General features: G+C 37.4%; 1 protein-coding gene across 4 annotated transcripts in view; it reads left to right on the top strand.

Annotated features, from left to right (window-relative positions):
* Window positions 1-349: 349 nt before the first annotated feature.
* CENPE (centromere protein E) overlaps window positions 350-16,104 on the top strand; it is a 40,423-nt gene continuing 24,668 nt past the window's right edge. For 3 of the 4 annotated variants that reach the window (XM_030014549.2, XM_030014530.2, XM_030014520.2), the window contains exons 1-19: window positions 350-473; window positions 842-933; window positions 1,778-1,867; window positions 1,946-2,064; window positions 3,148-3,267; window positions 4,233-4,314; window positions 4,514-4,581; window positions 4,660-4,731; window positions 6,930-6,981; window positions 7,810-7,897; window positions 8,095-8,221; window positions 8,899-9,018; window positions 10,351-10,509; window positions 10,876-11,020; window positions 12,405-12,499; window positions 12,816-12,872; window positions 12,953-13,120; window positions 15,326-15,400; window positions 15,655-15,777. In XM_030014549.2, coding sequence (XP_029870409.1) covers window positions 418-473; window positions 842-933; window positions 1,778-1,867; window positions 1,946-2,064; window positions 3,148-3,267; window positions 4,233-4,314; window positions 4,514-4,581; window positions 4,660-4,731; window positions 6,930-6,981; window positions 7,810-7,897; window positions 8,095-8,221; window positions 8,899-9,018; window positions 10,351-10,509; window positions 10,876-11,020; window positions 12,405-12,499; window positions 12,816-12,872; window positions 12,953-13,120; window positions 15,326-15,400; window positions 15,655-15,777 — 1,908 coding nt within the window. In that variant the 5' untranslated portion in view covers window positions 350-417. The remainder of the gene's footprint in view (window positions 474-841; window positions 934-1,777; window positions 1,868-1,945; window positions 2,065-3,147; window positions 3,268-4,232; window positions 4,315-4,513; window positions 4,582-4,659; window positions 4,732-6,929; window positions 6,982-7,809; window positions 7,898-8,094; window positions 8,222-8,898; window positions 9,019-10,350; window positions 10,510-10,875; window positions 11,021-12,404; window positions 12,500-12,815; window positions 12,873-12,952; window positions 13,121-15,325; window positions 15,401-15,654; window positions 15,778-16,104) is intronic. The other variant, XM_030014540.2, reaches the window with a different exon arrangement.

The following is a 16,104-nucleotide window of genomic DNA, read 5'->3' as shown; positions in this document are numbered from 1 at the left end:
ATGTCACTTTTATGTGTGAAAGCATACTATTCAAATGCAGTAGATAGCTTATAAAGTTACCCGGCGAGCGCCGCCGCCCGCAGGGCGTCACTCCTACGGCGCCGCGGCCCTGGCCGGCACCATCGCAGGCCTCTCGGCAGACGGGGGGCGTGTGGCGGGAGCTCTCAGGGGGCTGTTCAGCCATCTATCCCTCACTACGCTTTCCCCACTCTCCCCCCCACCACCCCCCCCGTCAGCTCTTGGCGGGTGGTACGCTCCGCCGTGGCGTCTGCCCTGCGCGGGCCAATAGGAAGCGGCCTCGGGAGAAGTTCAAATTCCGGTGGCGGTTGGGGTAGCTACGTTGCTGGCCTGCGTGCGGACGAGAAAGGGGCGAGCGGGTTCCCTCTCCCAGGCGGCGCGTGCCCGGCGGCCGCGGGGATGGCGGAGGAGGGAGCCGTGACGGTCTGCGTGCGTGTGCGGCCGCTCATCGCCAGGTGAGGCTCCATCCGGCGGGGAGGGCCGCACCCGAGCCCCCCGCCTGAGGGGAGGCTGCAGTGCTGCCCGTGGCTTCCCTGGGCGTTGCCGTGAACCCCCCCCCCCCCCCCCCGCCGGCTTCCCTGGGCGTTGCTGTGCCCCCCCCCCCCGCCTTCAGCTGGGCCTCGGGGAGCGCCGCTACCGCCCTACGAAGAGGGGGAGGAAGGGGGCATTTGTGCGGCGTCCGTCCCCGGGGAGGAAGGGGAAAGCTGGGAGGAACAGGGCTGGCGAGGGCCTGGGGGAGCGGTACTCGCGGTAAGGGGGCAGACTCCCCTTATAGGAGCAGAGTCCTAACCTAATAAAGCTAACAGAATATCTCTGCTTTTAGAGAAAATGCGCTAGAAGATAAAGCGTCGCTCCACTGGAAAAGTGAAAATAATACTATTTCCGAAGTGAATGGTACAAAAGTATTCAGTTATGGTAAGAATATGAAAGCAATTATTTTGATGCTTATGTGGATCTTTGTTACTGTACTAGTTGAATATACCAACTAGCATTAATGACCTTAGCTTTTTGCAACGTCCCTGGGCTTTGTTTCCAACTTCATAATTTTGAAGGAGTGCTGCTGGGGCACACAGGATTTCTGCTTTAGTCCGTACCAGGAACGTGCTTTTGAAGTCAGCGTCCTGATGGTCGTTGCTTTCTCTGTTCTGGTTTCATGCTGTAGAGTGGTTTTGGAACACGAGCTGGATTCTTTTCATATAAATTCCAGTTAAAAATGGACTAGACTAGGGCTAGTTCAGAGCACTTCGGGAGAAGGGGGTGGGAGAACCCAAACCGGAAAAGTGCCTAGTGTGGATGTTAGATCCTCGTATACTTTGAGTCTCTACTGATCCACGCTACTTGTTAATATAAACGTAGCTACCACAAAGATTTTTCCCAAATTATAGATTCAATAAAAGCATGCTCCGAGCTGGGAGTTTAACAAGTAGCCTGTCTTGTCAGGCTTATAATCCTCATAGATAAACTAGCCATAACTGGTTTTAGGATTCAATCAGATGACTATTTAACGGTATCCATCATTCTTAGTTTTTTTGACTTGTCTGTTGTCTGTTTGTTGTATCTTTCTTGGTTTCTGGGTTTAATATTTCTTTAAAAAAAAAAGTTAGTGTCAGAATTACATTTTATGCTTTAATTATCCTACAAACCATCTGATGCCCATTTATTGGATTTGAAGTCAGCAATACCAAGTAAGATGACAGCTTGGTTTTGACTTGCAATACAATGGATTCACGTGCTTTATTTTAATTTATTTTTTTTTAAGATCGTGTCTTTCACTCAAGTGACAACACTCAGCAATTATATGAAGGTGTAGCTGTTCCAATTATACAGTCAGCTGTGCAAGGTTATAATGGTAAGTTTTAAAACTGTGTTTAAATCCTGTTTGTAATGTATTTCATAAGTAATTAGTAAAATTTAACCATCTTTCTAGGCACAATTTTTGCTTACGGACAGACTGCTTCAGGGAAGACATACACAATGATGGGAAATGAAGATTCTGTGGGCATTATCCCTAAGGCAATTCAACATGTTTTCAAACTTATTTGTGAGGTGAGCAATTCCATTAAATTGAAGTGACTGGAAGGACTAGTAATATTTGTGATTGTTACATAAAAGTTAATTTTAGTATTAAGGAGCTTATGAAGGAAATGAACTTATATTGGACCATATGTTGCAGTTGCTTTGGTAGCCTTGCAAAGATGAGCGGTTTAAAAAAAAGATAATGGGATTCTATTAGTCAGAATCAAATCAGAACAAAACTGAGGGGGGTTGTTAAGCTTGCGAATATCCTAAACCTTGATTACAAGTATAAATGGTTGCTCACTCATTAATGTGGTAGATAAGGTAATGTGAAGCTTTGTGTTTATTCTGCTATTTTAAAATGTTAAAAAATTGACAGTATTGAAGACTTTTTTAGTGGGAAGAATATGACACTAAATTTACTTATTTCAGGCTTTCAAAAGAATCATAGGCTAATTGCTAAATACTAATAGGAAGTAAGGAGAAGGTGTAAGTTAAAACAGTGATTTCCAAAACGTCATCGGCAGAGCACTTGCTTCTGCCTTGAGGACTTCAGGTAATTGTTATCAGTTATGTGAAATGGTCACTGCTCCTTTGAGGAGGCACAGAGTACCTTAGGGGGTCTATAAAAGTAACTAAAGCCAAGAAAGCTTTCCATGGTGCTGTAGTCCTTGAGTCCATTTGCAGCCTTTCCTCACCCCAGTATTCTCTACTAGGGAGGCAGGGGAAGAAGCAGCAGCAGCAAAGTAAGTCTAATCAAGCAGAGAGAGAACACTAGGTATACAGAGAGGAAAGAGCCTAAGCAGGAGGAAATTAGATATGGAAATGGCATTTAAGTGGGAGAACTATTGTCAAGCTTCTGTAGGCCAGTTATCTTACTTTTATAACCCACTGAAAGTGATATACCATTAATGCAGCTGGAAAGAGGTGGGATAGAAGAAAAATGACTCTATATTGGTAGATGCTAATGTGCAAAGAGGATGAGAGGAAAGAAATCTGTGGAATGATATCCAAACATGTACCTTTGAGTTAGGAATACTTGCATTAAAAGGTGTTTGTTGGTTAGTCTGTTATTTTTTCTTTTTCTTTTTTTTTTTTTCCTTTGAACAATAGATTCCAGATAGAGAATTCTTGCTAAGGGTTTCTTACATGGAAATCTACAATGAAACCATTACAGATTTGCTTTGTGATATCAGGAAAAAGAAGCCTCTGGGAATTCGTGAGGATGTTAATGTAAGTGGATGTAGTAGTATTGTATCTGCTTGGAGTAAAAGAAGTAGTTAAAAAAAAAAGCTTTCAGAGGCATCTAGTTGAAAACTTTTCTGTGTCAAATTGTGTAATTATCTTCAGAATTAGCGCAAGGACACTTGCAGTAGAATAACAACAGTGAAGCTGGGTTTTCTGTTGCTGGTTTATCTTTACAAATGTTTGTAAAAGTAGACCTAATCCCTTAAGTTTTCCAGGACAGTATATTTTATTTAACTTTGGCAGCGAATACTTGGGAGTTGTCTAGCTAATAAAACTTCTACAAACACGATATTAAGCCTCTAGCTCAATGTGTTAGAAGTCTTCAACAGATATACAGAGTTACTTTAATACCATCTTCATATCATCTACAAAATAGATACGCTTTTCTCCTACTCTGAACATAGAATAACCATCAGACTAGAACTATTCAGTAAGATAATCAGTAGGGAAAAATAAATCTGTATTAATGCCATCTTCAATTTCTTTATATAAAGTTTTGTAGCAAATAATAAAAACTGGTGGTTTGTGGTGGTTTGTTTGGTTTTGTTTTTTTTCTTTCGATGCCCTAAATGATCAATGCTTTTGGACCTTGGGAAGAAAGGAGATTTATCAGTTGTACAATTATGGCCTTAAAACATTTACTGAGAAAAATTCTCCTGGATTCCCTCAGAAAATGTCCAGAAGGATATTTCCCTTACCAGTTTTATTTTTAGGAAACTTTCTAGATCTCTGTTGTTTGATTCTTGTGCCTTTAGGCTACAGTTCTGATAAAGGTCTAAACTTTCCCTGTCCCTTGTGTTCAGAGTAAAAAGACATTCAACTGATGTTGCTTCCTTTTAAGAAGGAAGCAAAATGGAATAAATACCATAATAATTGTTGCTAATGTTAACTTAATGTATTGAAGTGAGTTTTAGAGTTCAGTAAAATTTACTACTGTTTTTGTTCTTAAGAGGAACACATATGTAGAAGATCTGATTGAAGAGGTGGTGGTTGCCCCAGAACAAGTTATGGAATGGATCAGAAAAGGAGAAAGTAAGTTGTTTAGCCAATATCAGCTGATATCTTAGAAAAGCATTGATGAATTGGGTATATCTAGAATCATAGGGTATCTCTTTGAGATTATATTCAGAAGTCAGTGGTTTTCAGATAGTTTTTAAAATTGTGCTTTTTGTCTGTTGTCTCCAGTTTATCAGAATATAAGCAGAAGTATTCTAATATTGCTTTTTGACAGAAAATCGCCATTATGGAGAAACAAAAATGAATGAACACAGCAGCCGTTCTCACACTATCTTCAGAATGGTAAAAACTGTTTCACTATTAGGAGGGGTTTTATTACTTTCGAAGTGACAAAAACTTTATTGCACCCTCTTCTTCTAGATAATTGAAAGCAGAGAACGAAGTGACCCTGCAAATGCAAACTGTGATGGAGCTGTGATGGTATCCCACTTGGTAAGCTGTACTCCAAGAAGCTATTAAATAGGCATTTATGTAGAGAATTTACTGTTACTGCTTGTTTGAGAGAATAATGTTACTTTAAAATGACATTACAAGCATGCTTTGTTGTTAAGTTCTAGCAGGCATTTCTTGAGCAAAAATCATGTTTCTGATCATCTGTATAGAGGGAGACTCCTGGGGTGTTATCTAGAGGAGATATCTATCTTCTCACCAAAGGGAATTCCAACATGGGAATAGTTCCTAGACGATTCAGGCTGGACTGGGGAGTGTTATGCCCTTCGCAGGAGCATACGGGGCTGTTGTCGGAGTGCTCTTGCATTTTGTTAAAGACAGCTTCCCCTACAGTTGTTCTTGACGACTGACAAGCCCAGTGAAGTAACTTGTAAAGTGGGTAACCTTAAGGCTTCTCTTCTCCTCAAATTTAGTTGTTAAAAGAATGTGTGGCCTACAGCTGCAATGGTCAGAAGATTAATTTTTTCAGAAGTAACCCCACTTAGTATCTCTTTGGTGGATTACTAGTATATGAAATGTCCTAAGCTGCGGGGAATACACTGCTGATCTCTAGGGGATTGTTTTGGTTTCTGAAGCCTCTATATAGCCTTTCCTTGATTTGCAGAAGAGAATCCAAATCAACCAGAGGAATGAAATCAATATGAAAGCATTTGAGCTTGCTTAAAATCTGCATGAGCACTCTTACTCAGAATAGGGAATAGTATGAGGTCAATCACATGCATAGTGGAAATAGCTTTCTGTTCTGGCTTCATGTGAAAAAGCTCTGGGATCTGAATGTAAACACTGCTTATGCAGTATCTGAGCAAACTACTGCCTACTTTTTTTCCTCACCATAACTTATGGGACCTACTCTTCTTACACCACCCCCCACCTTCTACCCTGTCTCTGTTCCAACTGACTTTATAGTAACCTCTACTAACTGAGGGGGAGACAGAGGGTTTTTTGGCCTTTTTGGTCTGTTGCTGCTTGGTGGAGTTAGTACAGGATTTTACCCTTCTGAAACAAACCAATTAAAGTGAGGGCTGCTTGCTTAGGCAAATCATTATGGGATGCTATAAAGTTCTAGTTGACTTTGAACCAGATTCAGAGTGAAGCTGTCCTGGTTTCAGCTGGGATAGAATTAATTTTCTTTCTAGTAGCTGGTATAGTGTTGTGTTTTGAGTTCAGTGTGAGAAGAATGTTGATAACACACTGATGTTTTCAGTTGGTGCTAAGTAGTGTTTACACTAAGTCAAGGATTTTTCAGCTTCTCATGCCCAGCCAGCTAAGAAGGCTGGAGGGGCGCAAGAAGTTGGGAGGGGACACAGCCAGGGCAGCTGACCCAAACTGGCCAAAGGGGTATTCCATACCATGTGACATCACATCTCATATGTAAACTGGGGGGAGTTGGCCTGGGGGGAGGATCACTGCTCAGGAACTAACTGGGTGTTGGTCAGTGAGTGGTGAGCAATTGCACTGTGCATCACTTGTATTTTCCAATCCTTTTATTATTACTATTGTAATTTTATTATTGTTATTACTATCATTACTAGTTTCTTCCTTTCTGTTCTATTACACTGTTCTTATCTCAATCCACGAGTTTTACTTTTCTTTTTTCCTGATTCTCTCCCCCATCCCACTGGGTGGGGGGGGGAAGTGATTGAGTGGCTGCATGGTGCTTAGTTGCTGGCTGGGGTTAAACCATGACAGAGGCTTTTCCTCTGGTATTTAATTTCTTCCTTTCCTTATCTCCACAATGACAGGCAAGGAGAGACATACGGCCAATTCAGCACAGGGTGCTAGATAACTCATCCAAGCTCTCTTTCCCATGAAAGATTGAACCAGATGATCTGTGATTCCATGAAGCTTCCTAAGCTTGAATCTGTAGTTAACACTTCTGTATTGAGAAACTACGTTTTATCTTTTTGTTAGTGAGGGTAGGAGGAATTGCACTGCAAGTTTGAAACGCTGTTCAGGGTGGTATGATAGAGTTCATACAAACTTATTCCATGTCCTTATGTACCTTGAAAGAGTTGGTTGGTATGTGTGTAGTAGCTATGGATTACTTCCAATAATGACAGACTTCTTGTTTTTTTCTAAGTGTATGAATCTTATGAAATTCTTAGCAGAGATTTAGAATTAAGAGGATCTAAAACTGAATTGTCTCAGAACTAACCTGTGAAATATTTAATGATTTGCAGAACTTGGTAGATCTGGCAGGCAGTGAAAGAGCTAGTCAAACAGGATCTGAAGGTGAGTGTTAAATGGGACTCTCCTGATGACCACTTCTTAGAGTTAATAAACTCTTATAAGAGGCTATGGTAGAAAGGAAATTATTTGCTCTATGTGCTATTGTGCTACTTATTGTTTACAAATAGTCCCTTTTCCCCCTGGTAGGGTAGGATCTACTCAGGAAAATACTGAAAATGCTGTAAAGTGCAAACAATTAGGTAGTAATATGACTTTTCTAGAACAGCAGGTCCAGCAACAGTCATGCACTGAACTAATAGAATGGAGATGAATCAGTAAAGGTTCACCTGTAGTAAAGAAATCATTAGAAGCTTGTAGGGACTTGTATGTAAAGGTAAAGACTGAATAGATGGCTGAACTCTTTAACTAAAGAGGAAGCTTGATTGTTAACAATGACAGCATGAAGCTGCACAAAAATGCGTTTATCATAAAAAAGTGATCTGAGAGGAACACAAGTTAATATTCTCTCTTACAAGGAATAACTAACCCAAAAGTTGTATCTAAGGCTGGTTTGTTAGACATGTAAATATGGGCATTTACAAAATTTAAATAGGAAACAAAATTAAAGTTCTTATGGCCCCAGCTGCTTACTATGTAAAGCTTATTAATGTTTATTTGTGATAGATTACTATCTTATTTTGATGCATTTCAGCTATTATAAAGGATTTGATACTGGTTGCTGATGGGTCATAGTGCACTGTGGCACTTGAGATCTAACTCTTGAATAATCTCTGAGCGTAACATAGCACAAAAGCTTGACAGGTTGAAAATGTATCTTAATGTTGTTTTAAATTAAAAAATAAATTTAAAAAATTACTGTGTGATACCTAGGTGTCCGACTGAAAGAAGGCTGCAATATAAACCGGAGTTTGTTCATTCTGGGTCAAGTTATCAAAAAACTTTGTGATGACCCTTCTGGGTAAGCACTTGTGTTTGTATACCTGTTTTAAGATAAGTCACTAATAAACTAAGAAATTATAATCCTTTATATATAATCCTATTTTATGTGGGTAACTATTTCAAATAACCTATTACCTCTAGAAAAGATATTTCCTGTGTGGTTTTGATACAAAAATATGAATTCTTTCTTAATTTTTTTCCTTCCCTCTTCATCAGCTTCATAAATTACAGAGACAGCAAGCTGACTCGAATTCTGCAGAACTCCCTTGGAGGAAATGCTAAGACAGTTATTATTTGTACAATTACTCCCATTTCTTTTGATGAAACGCTCAGTACTCTTCAGGTAAAACGTCTCGCCTGTTTTCAAGCATTATTCTGACTCAGGGCTTCATTGTAGATTGGAGGGGTGGAAACTGTAATCTGCTGGATCTGTAGTCATTTGAATCTTCTAAAGGTCCTCTGTGGACTTGCAACTTGAAATATTTGTTTTGTACACAGCATCTTTTCCCAGTCATCATCTTGTACTAGGTTGTCTAACTAGAGCTTTCTGGCAGTTGGAACAAAGCTCCTTCTGTCACCTTGCAGGCAGGAGATAACCTCTGTTTTCTCATTTGCCTTTTCCAAACACAGAACTACAAGTCTTTGCTAACACAAGATGTTAGACAGGTCCTGCAGGAAAGGAGGGTAATTGAACTATTTATGAACTGTATTCTTTAGGTAGGATTGTCTTCCTTTTTGGTAGTCTCTTGTGCTTTTTATTAAATAAAAAATAACTTGGTATATTTTTGCTTAAATGTTAGGCTTCACTTTTTAGGTATTGATATCAAGCAAAGTAAACTTACCTTTTCAAAGCTTAGAATACATGAAAAACAAGCAAATGTAAATATTGGTGTCCGTTATTATATGTTGTTCTTTATCTAATAGACTGTCCCTTTAATTCTGTTGGGAAATAATGAGACAGAATAAGTCTTTTGATATATTTGTTCTCTAACTATTGCCCATGAGAGAATATTCTTCCAGTTTGCCAATACAGCCAAAAGAATGAAGAATACTCCGAAAGTCAATGAAGTACTTGATGACGATGCCCTCCTGAAGAGATATCGCAAAGAAATTCTGGATTTGAAAAAGCAGCTGGAGGAAGTATGTAAGAAACTTATTAAAATTCATCTATCCTTAGTACTGATAGCTATTTGGAAACATTCGTTTTTTAAACTAAAATCAGTTAAATTTGGAGGGGTAGGTAAACTGTTTAAAGTTATATCTGTCATTTCTATTGAGAGAATAGAAATTGAAAAGATGATGTGAAGTTTAGAACAACTGTTGGTAGTCAACATATCTTTGTGAAAGCTAATACTGAATAAGATCAAGTAACTGAATTGCTTGCTTTTTGTAGGTTAACATATTTAAGAAATAGAAATTTGTCATGCCTTACAGCCCACTTTAACATTGCCACATATCAAAAGGAATAATTAATTGCAATATAAGAATTTATTGAATGTCAGTTAGAAATTCCAACTTAATTCATATTTTTCCCCCTTACTGATGTTTAACTTCAGTTTGAGTTGCAAGAAGTTGCAACTGCGTAAGATCCCTGTCAAAAGTTATGTCATGTATGGGCAGAAGATACATTTAGAAAACAAACAGTAGTAACTTCCCACCAGTGTGGTCTTTCATGTGTTCATCTTTCTCCAAAAACCTATGGAGTTGAGGAGCAATCTTGCAAGTCTTGTTAGAGCATAGATCATATAAAAAATAAAGCACAGGAAAATCATAATTCTGAACATACTGTTTTGGCGAATTAAATCATCAAAATGTGCTTTTTTTCTTTTTTAATAAAAAAAGTCATAGGAAAAGTTTAAGGAAAAATAACTAACCTCTTATTTTTTAAGGTAATTAATTTGCAGTATAAACTTGTGCCTAGAAGTATGTTTGCTTGCTATCTTCTGAGATAGTGAGGAAAGTACTTCACTAAGTACAGAAGAGTTTGTTCCAAAATCCCATGTGAACTCTGAATTACTCTGAAGTATTGTAAACTTATAAAGTTGTCAAAAAAACTAGCTACTGTAATGCAGTTGCTTTACATCAGAATAAATTTTCAGTACTTCAAGCTTTAAAAGACCACATACATTAGAATAGCTTGCTGTTATTTGACAATTGAATCGTAGTTCTAAAAGAGCTTCAGGCTTCTGGCACTGTGGGAAGGTCATCTTAAACTATGTTACACTTGAAATAATGCTTTTTGTCTAGAAAAATCTGAGGCTATATTGTTTTGGGGAGTTTTGACCCCTTTAAATACTAAGTCTACAGGTAAATTGTAGACTAAATTGTCAGTTTCATTGTTAAAGATTAAAGACAGCTCTTCCAGGCTTAAAAGAATGTGTGTACTTTTTAAGTATTAGTAATTGTGTATCTTCTGTAGTAGTAGTTTGTGCTCTTAAAATGTCAGTTTGGTTAATATTCTTTTTATGCAAGGTGTCTTCAAAGACTCAAATTCACGCAATGGAGAAAGACCAACTGGCCCAGCTGTTGGAAGAAAAAAATTCTCTTCAAAAAGTACAGGAAGATAGAATACGAAACTTAACTGAGATGCTGGTGACTTCTGCCTCCTTTTCCTCAAAACAGAATGCTAAAGTAAGCACTTGTTCTAGATCTTATTTGTTAACTCTAAAGTACTTTGCAAAAGATAATGTTAAATGCATAGGGTTATATTGACAATGAAGAATAAGTCTGATAGGCAATTTTCACATAATTTTTCTTATTTTTAAAGGAGAACTTCTAAAATAACTTCTGAGTGAGTATCAATTCAATGTTGCCTTGCAGTGAACAGACTGCAGAGACTTTTGGTTTCAAACCGTTATGCTGTGGTTTAATTTTGAAGAAACTGCAAACAACTGGCTAGTTAGCTGCTGGTACTATTATAGAACTAGTCTAATGCGACATCTACTCGCTACTTAGTGCTTTGGTTGTATCACTTTTTCTGTAAATACTTTTTTAAAGACCAAGAGAAGAAGAAGAGTTACTTGGGCTCCTGGTAAAATAAACCAGGCGAATGTGAGCTATTTTGAAGACTTTGAAAAACCAAGGCTGGCTGAAACAAAAAAAATGAAAATGTCTCTGTCGGCACTACCAGACATGGAGGATTGTAAGTATATTCAGGAAAACAATAAGGAAACTCTGCAAAGCAGCTTTGAAATTAGAAGTAATTCCTTTTTAATAAATCTAAGTTATAATGCAAATTAATTTGCTAATATGAAAACTACATTTAGTTGTCACTATACTACCCAAATTATGTTCCATGAACCCAATTTTGAAAGAGTTACCTGTAGCCCATAAGGAAATTACCTTTGTCTGCCAGCAAAGAATGCTGCCTGGAAGGGAAGTGGTTTTAGCACAATAACACTGGTAGTTCTTGTGCTGGAAATAAGGTTCATTTTAAATAAAAAGTGGGAGTGTGAGTCTTACTATCCCAGGTGAAATAACGTGTAGCAAATTCCTGTTGGGTAACTTTGCAAGCATTACTTAGTTTCCCATAGGGAGCAAGCTGACTCTCTGATAGCACAAATTAAAAAAAAAAAAAAAAAAAAGGGGGGGGGGGGGGGGGGGGGCAAAAAAAAAACCTCAAAAAAACACCACCTCCCCTGCCAAAAACCAAAACAACAGAAAACCCCAACCAAAACTAAATGTCCTTGTACACACCTTCCAAGGAAATTACTTCCCCACACACACACTTCTGGATATTGAACTTTTAATTTTGTTAAAACCAAAGGTAAGAGCTGTGAGGTGAAAGGCAGGGTCTACAAATACTTCTGCCATGCAGCCTACCCCAACCCCCCCTTTTTTTTTTTTTGTAAAAGTAGCCAAAGTTATTCTTTATCACAGACTATCCATCCAAACCTTGTTCTCCCCCCAAAAAGGACAGGAAAAAAAAAGTGGGGGGTGGTGAAATTCCAAAATCCTCAACAAGAATAGAGAAGTCATTACTCAAAGATCAGACTGAAATATAGAGGATTTCAAGGACTTATTAGAGGAGCTAGGGGACAAAGAAAGTTGAACTGAAGACAAGAGCATAATTGGATAGTAGTGTTGCTGAATTGCATCTTGTTACAGCCTTATTACCTATACTTCTGCCAAGCTTTTTTGCTTGTGTGTGGATTGTCATGGGGGTTTTTTTTCTGTATGTGGGGGGGAGTGGTGCTTTTTTCTTTAAATCTTGCAGGATACTGTTGTGGTTCTTTCCTTGACACTTAAACGCTTTTCTTAGTCTGTAGTTAAGTATATATTCTGGATTTGGTTTAGTATTCATTAACTTGTGGTAAGGTGGTCAGCTTAAGTGTTGGGACTGGACTTCAGTGTTGTTCCCTTTCATAAGAGAAATGATGAGATTCAGAAGTCCTACTCAGTGTGCTGCTACTTTGCCGTTGAATGATTGCTTCCAATGTGATAAAATTCTTTGATAAAATAATTCTTAATCTCCAGTTTAAAATCTACTGCTACTCTGTATTTTTTTAATAGATCTTTCTTTTCAGCTATGTTAGAGAATTCTGAACATGACAACCAATCTCTGATGGTTCCTGATCAGATTTCAGATGTAGAATGGACTGCTGGACCTAACATGAATTGGGTAATGTCACAATCTATTTCAGTTGGCTATTACAGTGCATGTGTGTTACACACTTCTCAGTAAGATCTGCCTTACTGTTCTGTAGAACAGCAATATTCTTCTATATGTCTGAAGAATTATTATAAATGGTTAGAAAGTCTGTCTCTTGGTAATCTCTGTGAAGGTGTAGGATGGTTCTATGGTTTTGTGGCAAATGATCCAGTAAGCATTGGTATTTAAACAGGACTAGCAATGAAAAGACAAGCAACAAGGAATATAATACTAAACTTGCTTGATCTTGTAGATCAGTTAACTGAAAGTGATTCTTTTTTTCTAGACTCAGAGAGACTTTGAAGAATCTGTGCAACTCTGTGAAGCATTAGCGCTAGAAAAGGTAAGTCTGTTCTGTATTTTCCAGAAATAAGACTGACATTCCAACAACAACTTCTAAAGTTTCTTGTGCTGCTTCTTCAGGATATTGCTGTAAATGAGGTCAACATCCTGCAAGCTAAGTTCGATAACCTAGTATTGGAAAATGAGCAGTTGAAATCAGAAATAAATGAAATGAAAGAGAAACTGAAGGAAAAAATAGAAATGGATGAGTTTGAGGCACTGGAAAAACAAACACAAAAAGATCATGAGGTAAGGTGCATTGCAATAAATAGAGATAAGAATTCTCTATTCTCAAATGTTTTCTAGAGTTTATTCAGTGTACATATACTTAGATGTCAATTCACAAACAGATGGTGTTATAAGCTACATTCAGCAACAGAATGAATGAACCCAGGATTTAAACTGCATTTACTCAGAGTGTAAAATTCAGACTTAAATTTTGGGAGAATCACATACTGAAGTCTGGTTAAGCATATGTTTGTGTGTGTATATATGTATCCGTATATTATTTTTATATATTCATGATCTGAATTTCACTCTAGATTTCTACAAGAAACTGTTGCTTTGCTGCATAAATATATTTTAGAACTGTTTTGAAGTTAAAGTATGGTTGCTAAACCATATTTCACATATTTCTTGTGTAAAACATCTTGGTTTACAATCCAAGATAGCTCTGGCTTTTGGTAATCTGTTGAACTATGCGAGCATTAACTTTTACCATATTATTTAACTTAGTAATAAAATATGTAAAATTAATAGCGTGAATAGAAATGTCTGTGGAAAACTGGAATGTATTTTGTGCCTGGAAGTCAGAAAAGGTAAACCTACCTACTGGATAACCTATGATATAGGAAATGCTGACTTTCAGTTCTCTTCACCTCCTTGTTCTGTTAGTGGAGATATACCTTGTTTTTCCAAACATTTTATGCTCTGATTCTGTAACCCAAAATATGTTTTACTTGTATTAGGTTCTAGCTGCCCAAGGGCTAAACTGTGAAATAAGTCACAGTGCAAAAAAACCAACCAACAAAAAAAAAAACCCTAAACAAAACCCCAAAACCAACAACTTGAGGTATTGAGACATGGGTGTACTATTCCATTTCTTTCCTGATACCTTCTCTGCAGATTACTTGTACATGCTAGTCTGTTTAATATCCTCTGACCACGAAACTAAGGTTGAAGCTGAAGATACAGCCTTTTGCATTGTTGTTTCAGGTTACAATTTAACAAGATAATCTCTCATTTCCATTGTGTTCCCTACAAAGATTTATAGGCCTTAAACAAAATGGATCCATAATAGATTATGGTTTAGCTTGTATTTAAGATTCTTTTTAGAAGATCTTTTATATGCTAGACTAATTTTGCTATCTTCCTTATCAGCCAACATTTAACAAATCCTCAGCTAGTTTTCCCTGCAAAGCTTTTGTGTATCTAATAACAGAAGCTACTTTAGAACATTGCATCTATTACAAGAATTGCTTTTTGAATGATTCGTGTTTTCAGATATGCATCTGAAGACAGTCCATAAAACATAAGCATTTGCTGATACCAATGTAGCCGGTTAATTAAAGCAACACTGAAAGGTCACATACTTCACTAAATACATTAGTTGAAATACATCAATTTAAATCACCACAGATATATATACAGGTAAACTCTGTTATTCTGAATAATGACATTAAATGACTTCTGACAGTAGTATTGTACCATATCTTCTACAACCATACTGTGATTTTAAGATTATAGATTGGGTTTTTGTCTCACTATACTTCTAACTATATAGAAATACTCATAGGACAGCGCTTGTTTTAAAGCTTTTCACTGATCTTAAAACTACAGATTGGATTTTCTCCTTACCTACGCTTGTGACTCTACAGGAGTACTTGTAGATGAGTGCTTACTGTAAAGCTTTTCTAACAAAGACTAAAAGAAAAGAGTTCTTCAATTTTAGAAATGCTTTCCTATCTACTCTTCTACTTGTGCCTCCTTTCAGAGGATGCCACTGAATGTGTTCATGGCTTGCTTTACCTCAATTTTGGCACCTTCTCATTCTTGCTAGTGAATAGATTAAATCATAAATATCTGCATTGTGTCATAAAAAGGTGCTTAACGTGACTAGAATTTGAAGTGTTGTATCTGTACAATTCCTGCATTAATTACTTTGATCACGTAGCTCTTGCTTCTTGAGCTGTTGCAGATTAAATTGTACTTGAATCCTGTCTAATGACTGGGAAGATAAAACAGCTTTGCATCCTATCTATCCATTTGAAAGAATATGTAGCAACTTGCTTTGTAGCTGTTTAAATAGATATGCTTGTTTTTATATGGTTTGCCCACTAATAGAAAAGAAAACACAAGATTGACCTTGCTTATTTTCATGGTGTTGGCAACTAAAACTACTGGTGTGGGTGCTTTCTAACATCCTCTGCAATTTTGCTTCAATTTGCTCCACAGATACAACTAATGCATGAAATTACCAACTTAAAGAATCTAGTTTCAAATGCTGAAGTGTACAATGAGGAACTTGAGGTGAGCCTGTCCATTAATTTACATGCAATAAGACTTGTATGAAATGTGCTCGGTTTGTCTATCTTGAAATACTACATCTGCTGAGGACAACCTAGACATCATTGGGCTCCGGTTAGTCTTACCAGCTGTGAGGATATGTCTAAAACTCATGAATGCTTACTATGTACAAAGCAGGTTTTTGTTAAATTCTTACTTGGAAAAACCAAACTGGGCACTAGAATCTTCCTTATCCCTTTTTTTCCTCCAACTTTTAGGCAGAAATAAACTCCAAATTGGAGCAGCTGAAAGAGAAAGAGAACAAAATAAAGATACTACAGAATCGTGTGGAAGAATTACAGAAAGCAGGAGCGGAAAAAAAAGACACGTCTTTTTCAGTGGTAAATTTGAGTTTTCTGCTGGGTTGAGAGATAGTTTTGGTTTTGTTGGAGGTGGGTTAAATTTAGATATAACTTTGGTATAATTGAAATCTGCTTCCTTACAGACGTTAGGAAAATTTTTTTACAAAACTTAAAATGCTAATTACTACATGATCATACAGCAGTACTCTGGTGAAGTAAAACTATGGGAAATGCTGCTCTTTATCCCATCTCTGACGAGCCTGCTACTGTTCTTTTCAGAGTAAACTTACCAAGTTTTCTGAACCTGTATTTACATTTTAAACACATTATAATGAACACGTTTGCTTTAGTATGTCTATATATTTT

Source organism: Aquila chrysaetos, chromosome 1 (genome assembly GCF_900496995.4).
Source record: "Aquila chrysaetos chrysaetos chromosome 1, bAquChr1.4, whole genome shotgun sequence".
NCBI classification, from domain to species: domain Eukaryota; kingdom Metazoa; phylum Chordata; class Aves; order Accipitriformes; family Accipitridae; genus Aquila; species Aquila chrysaetos.
This window is presented reverse-complemented; position numbering and strand designations above follow the sequence as displayed.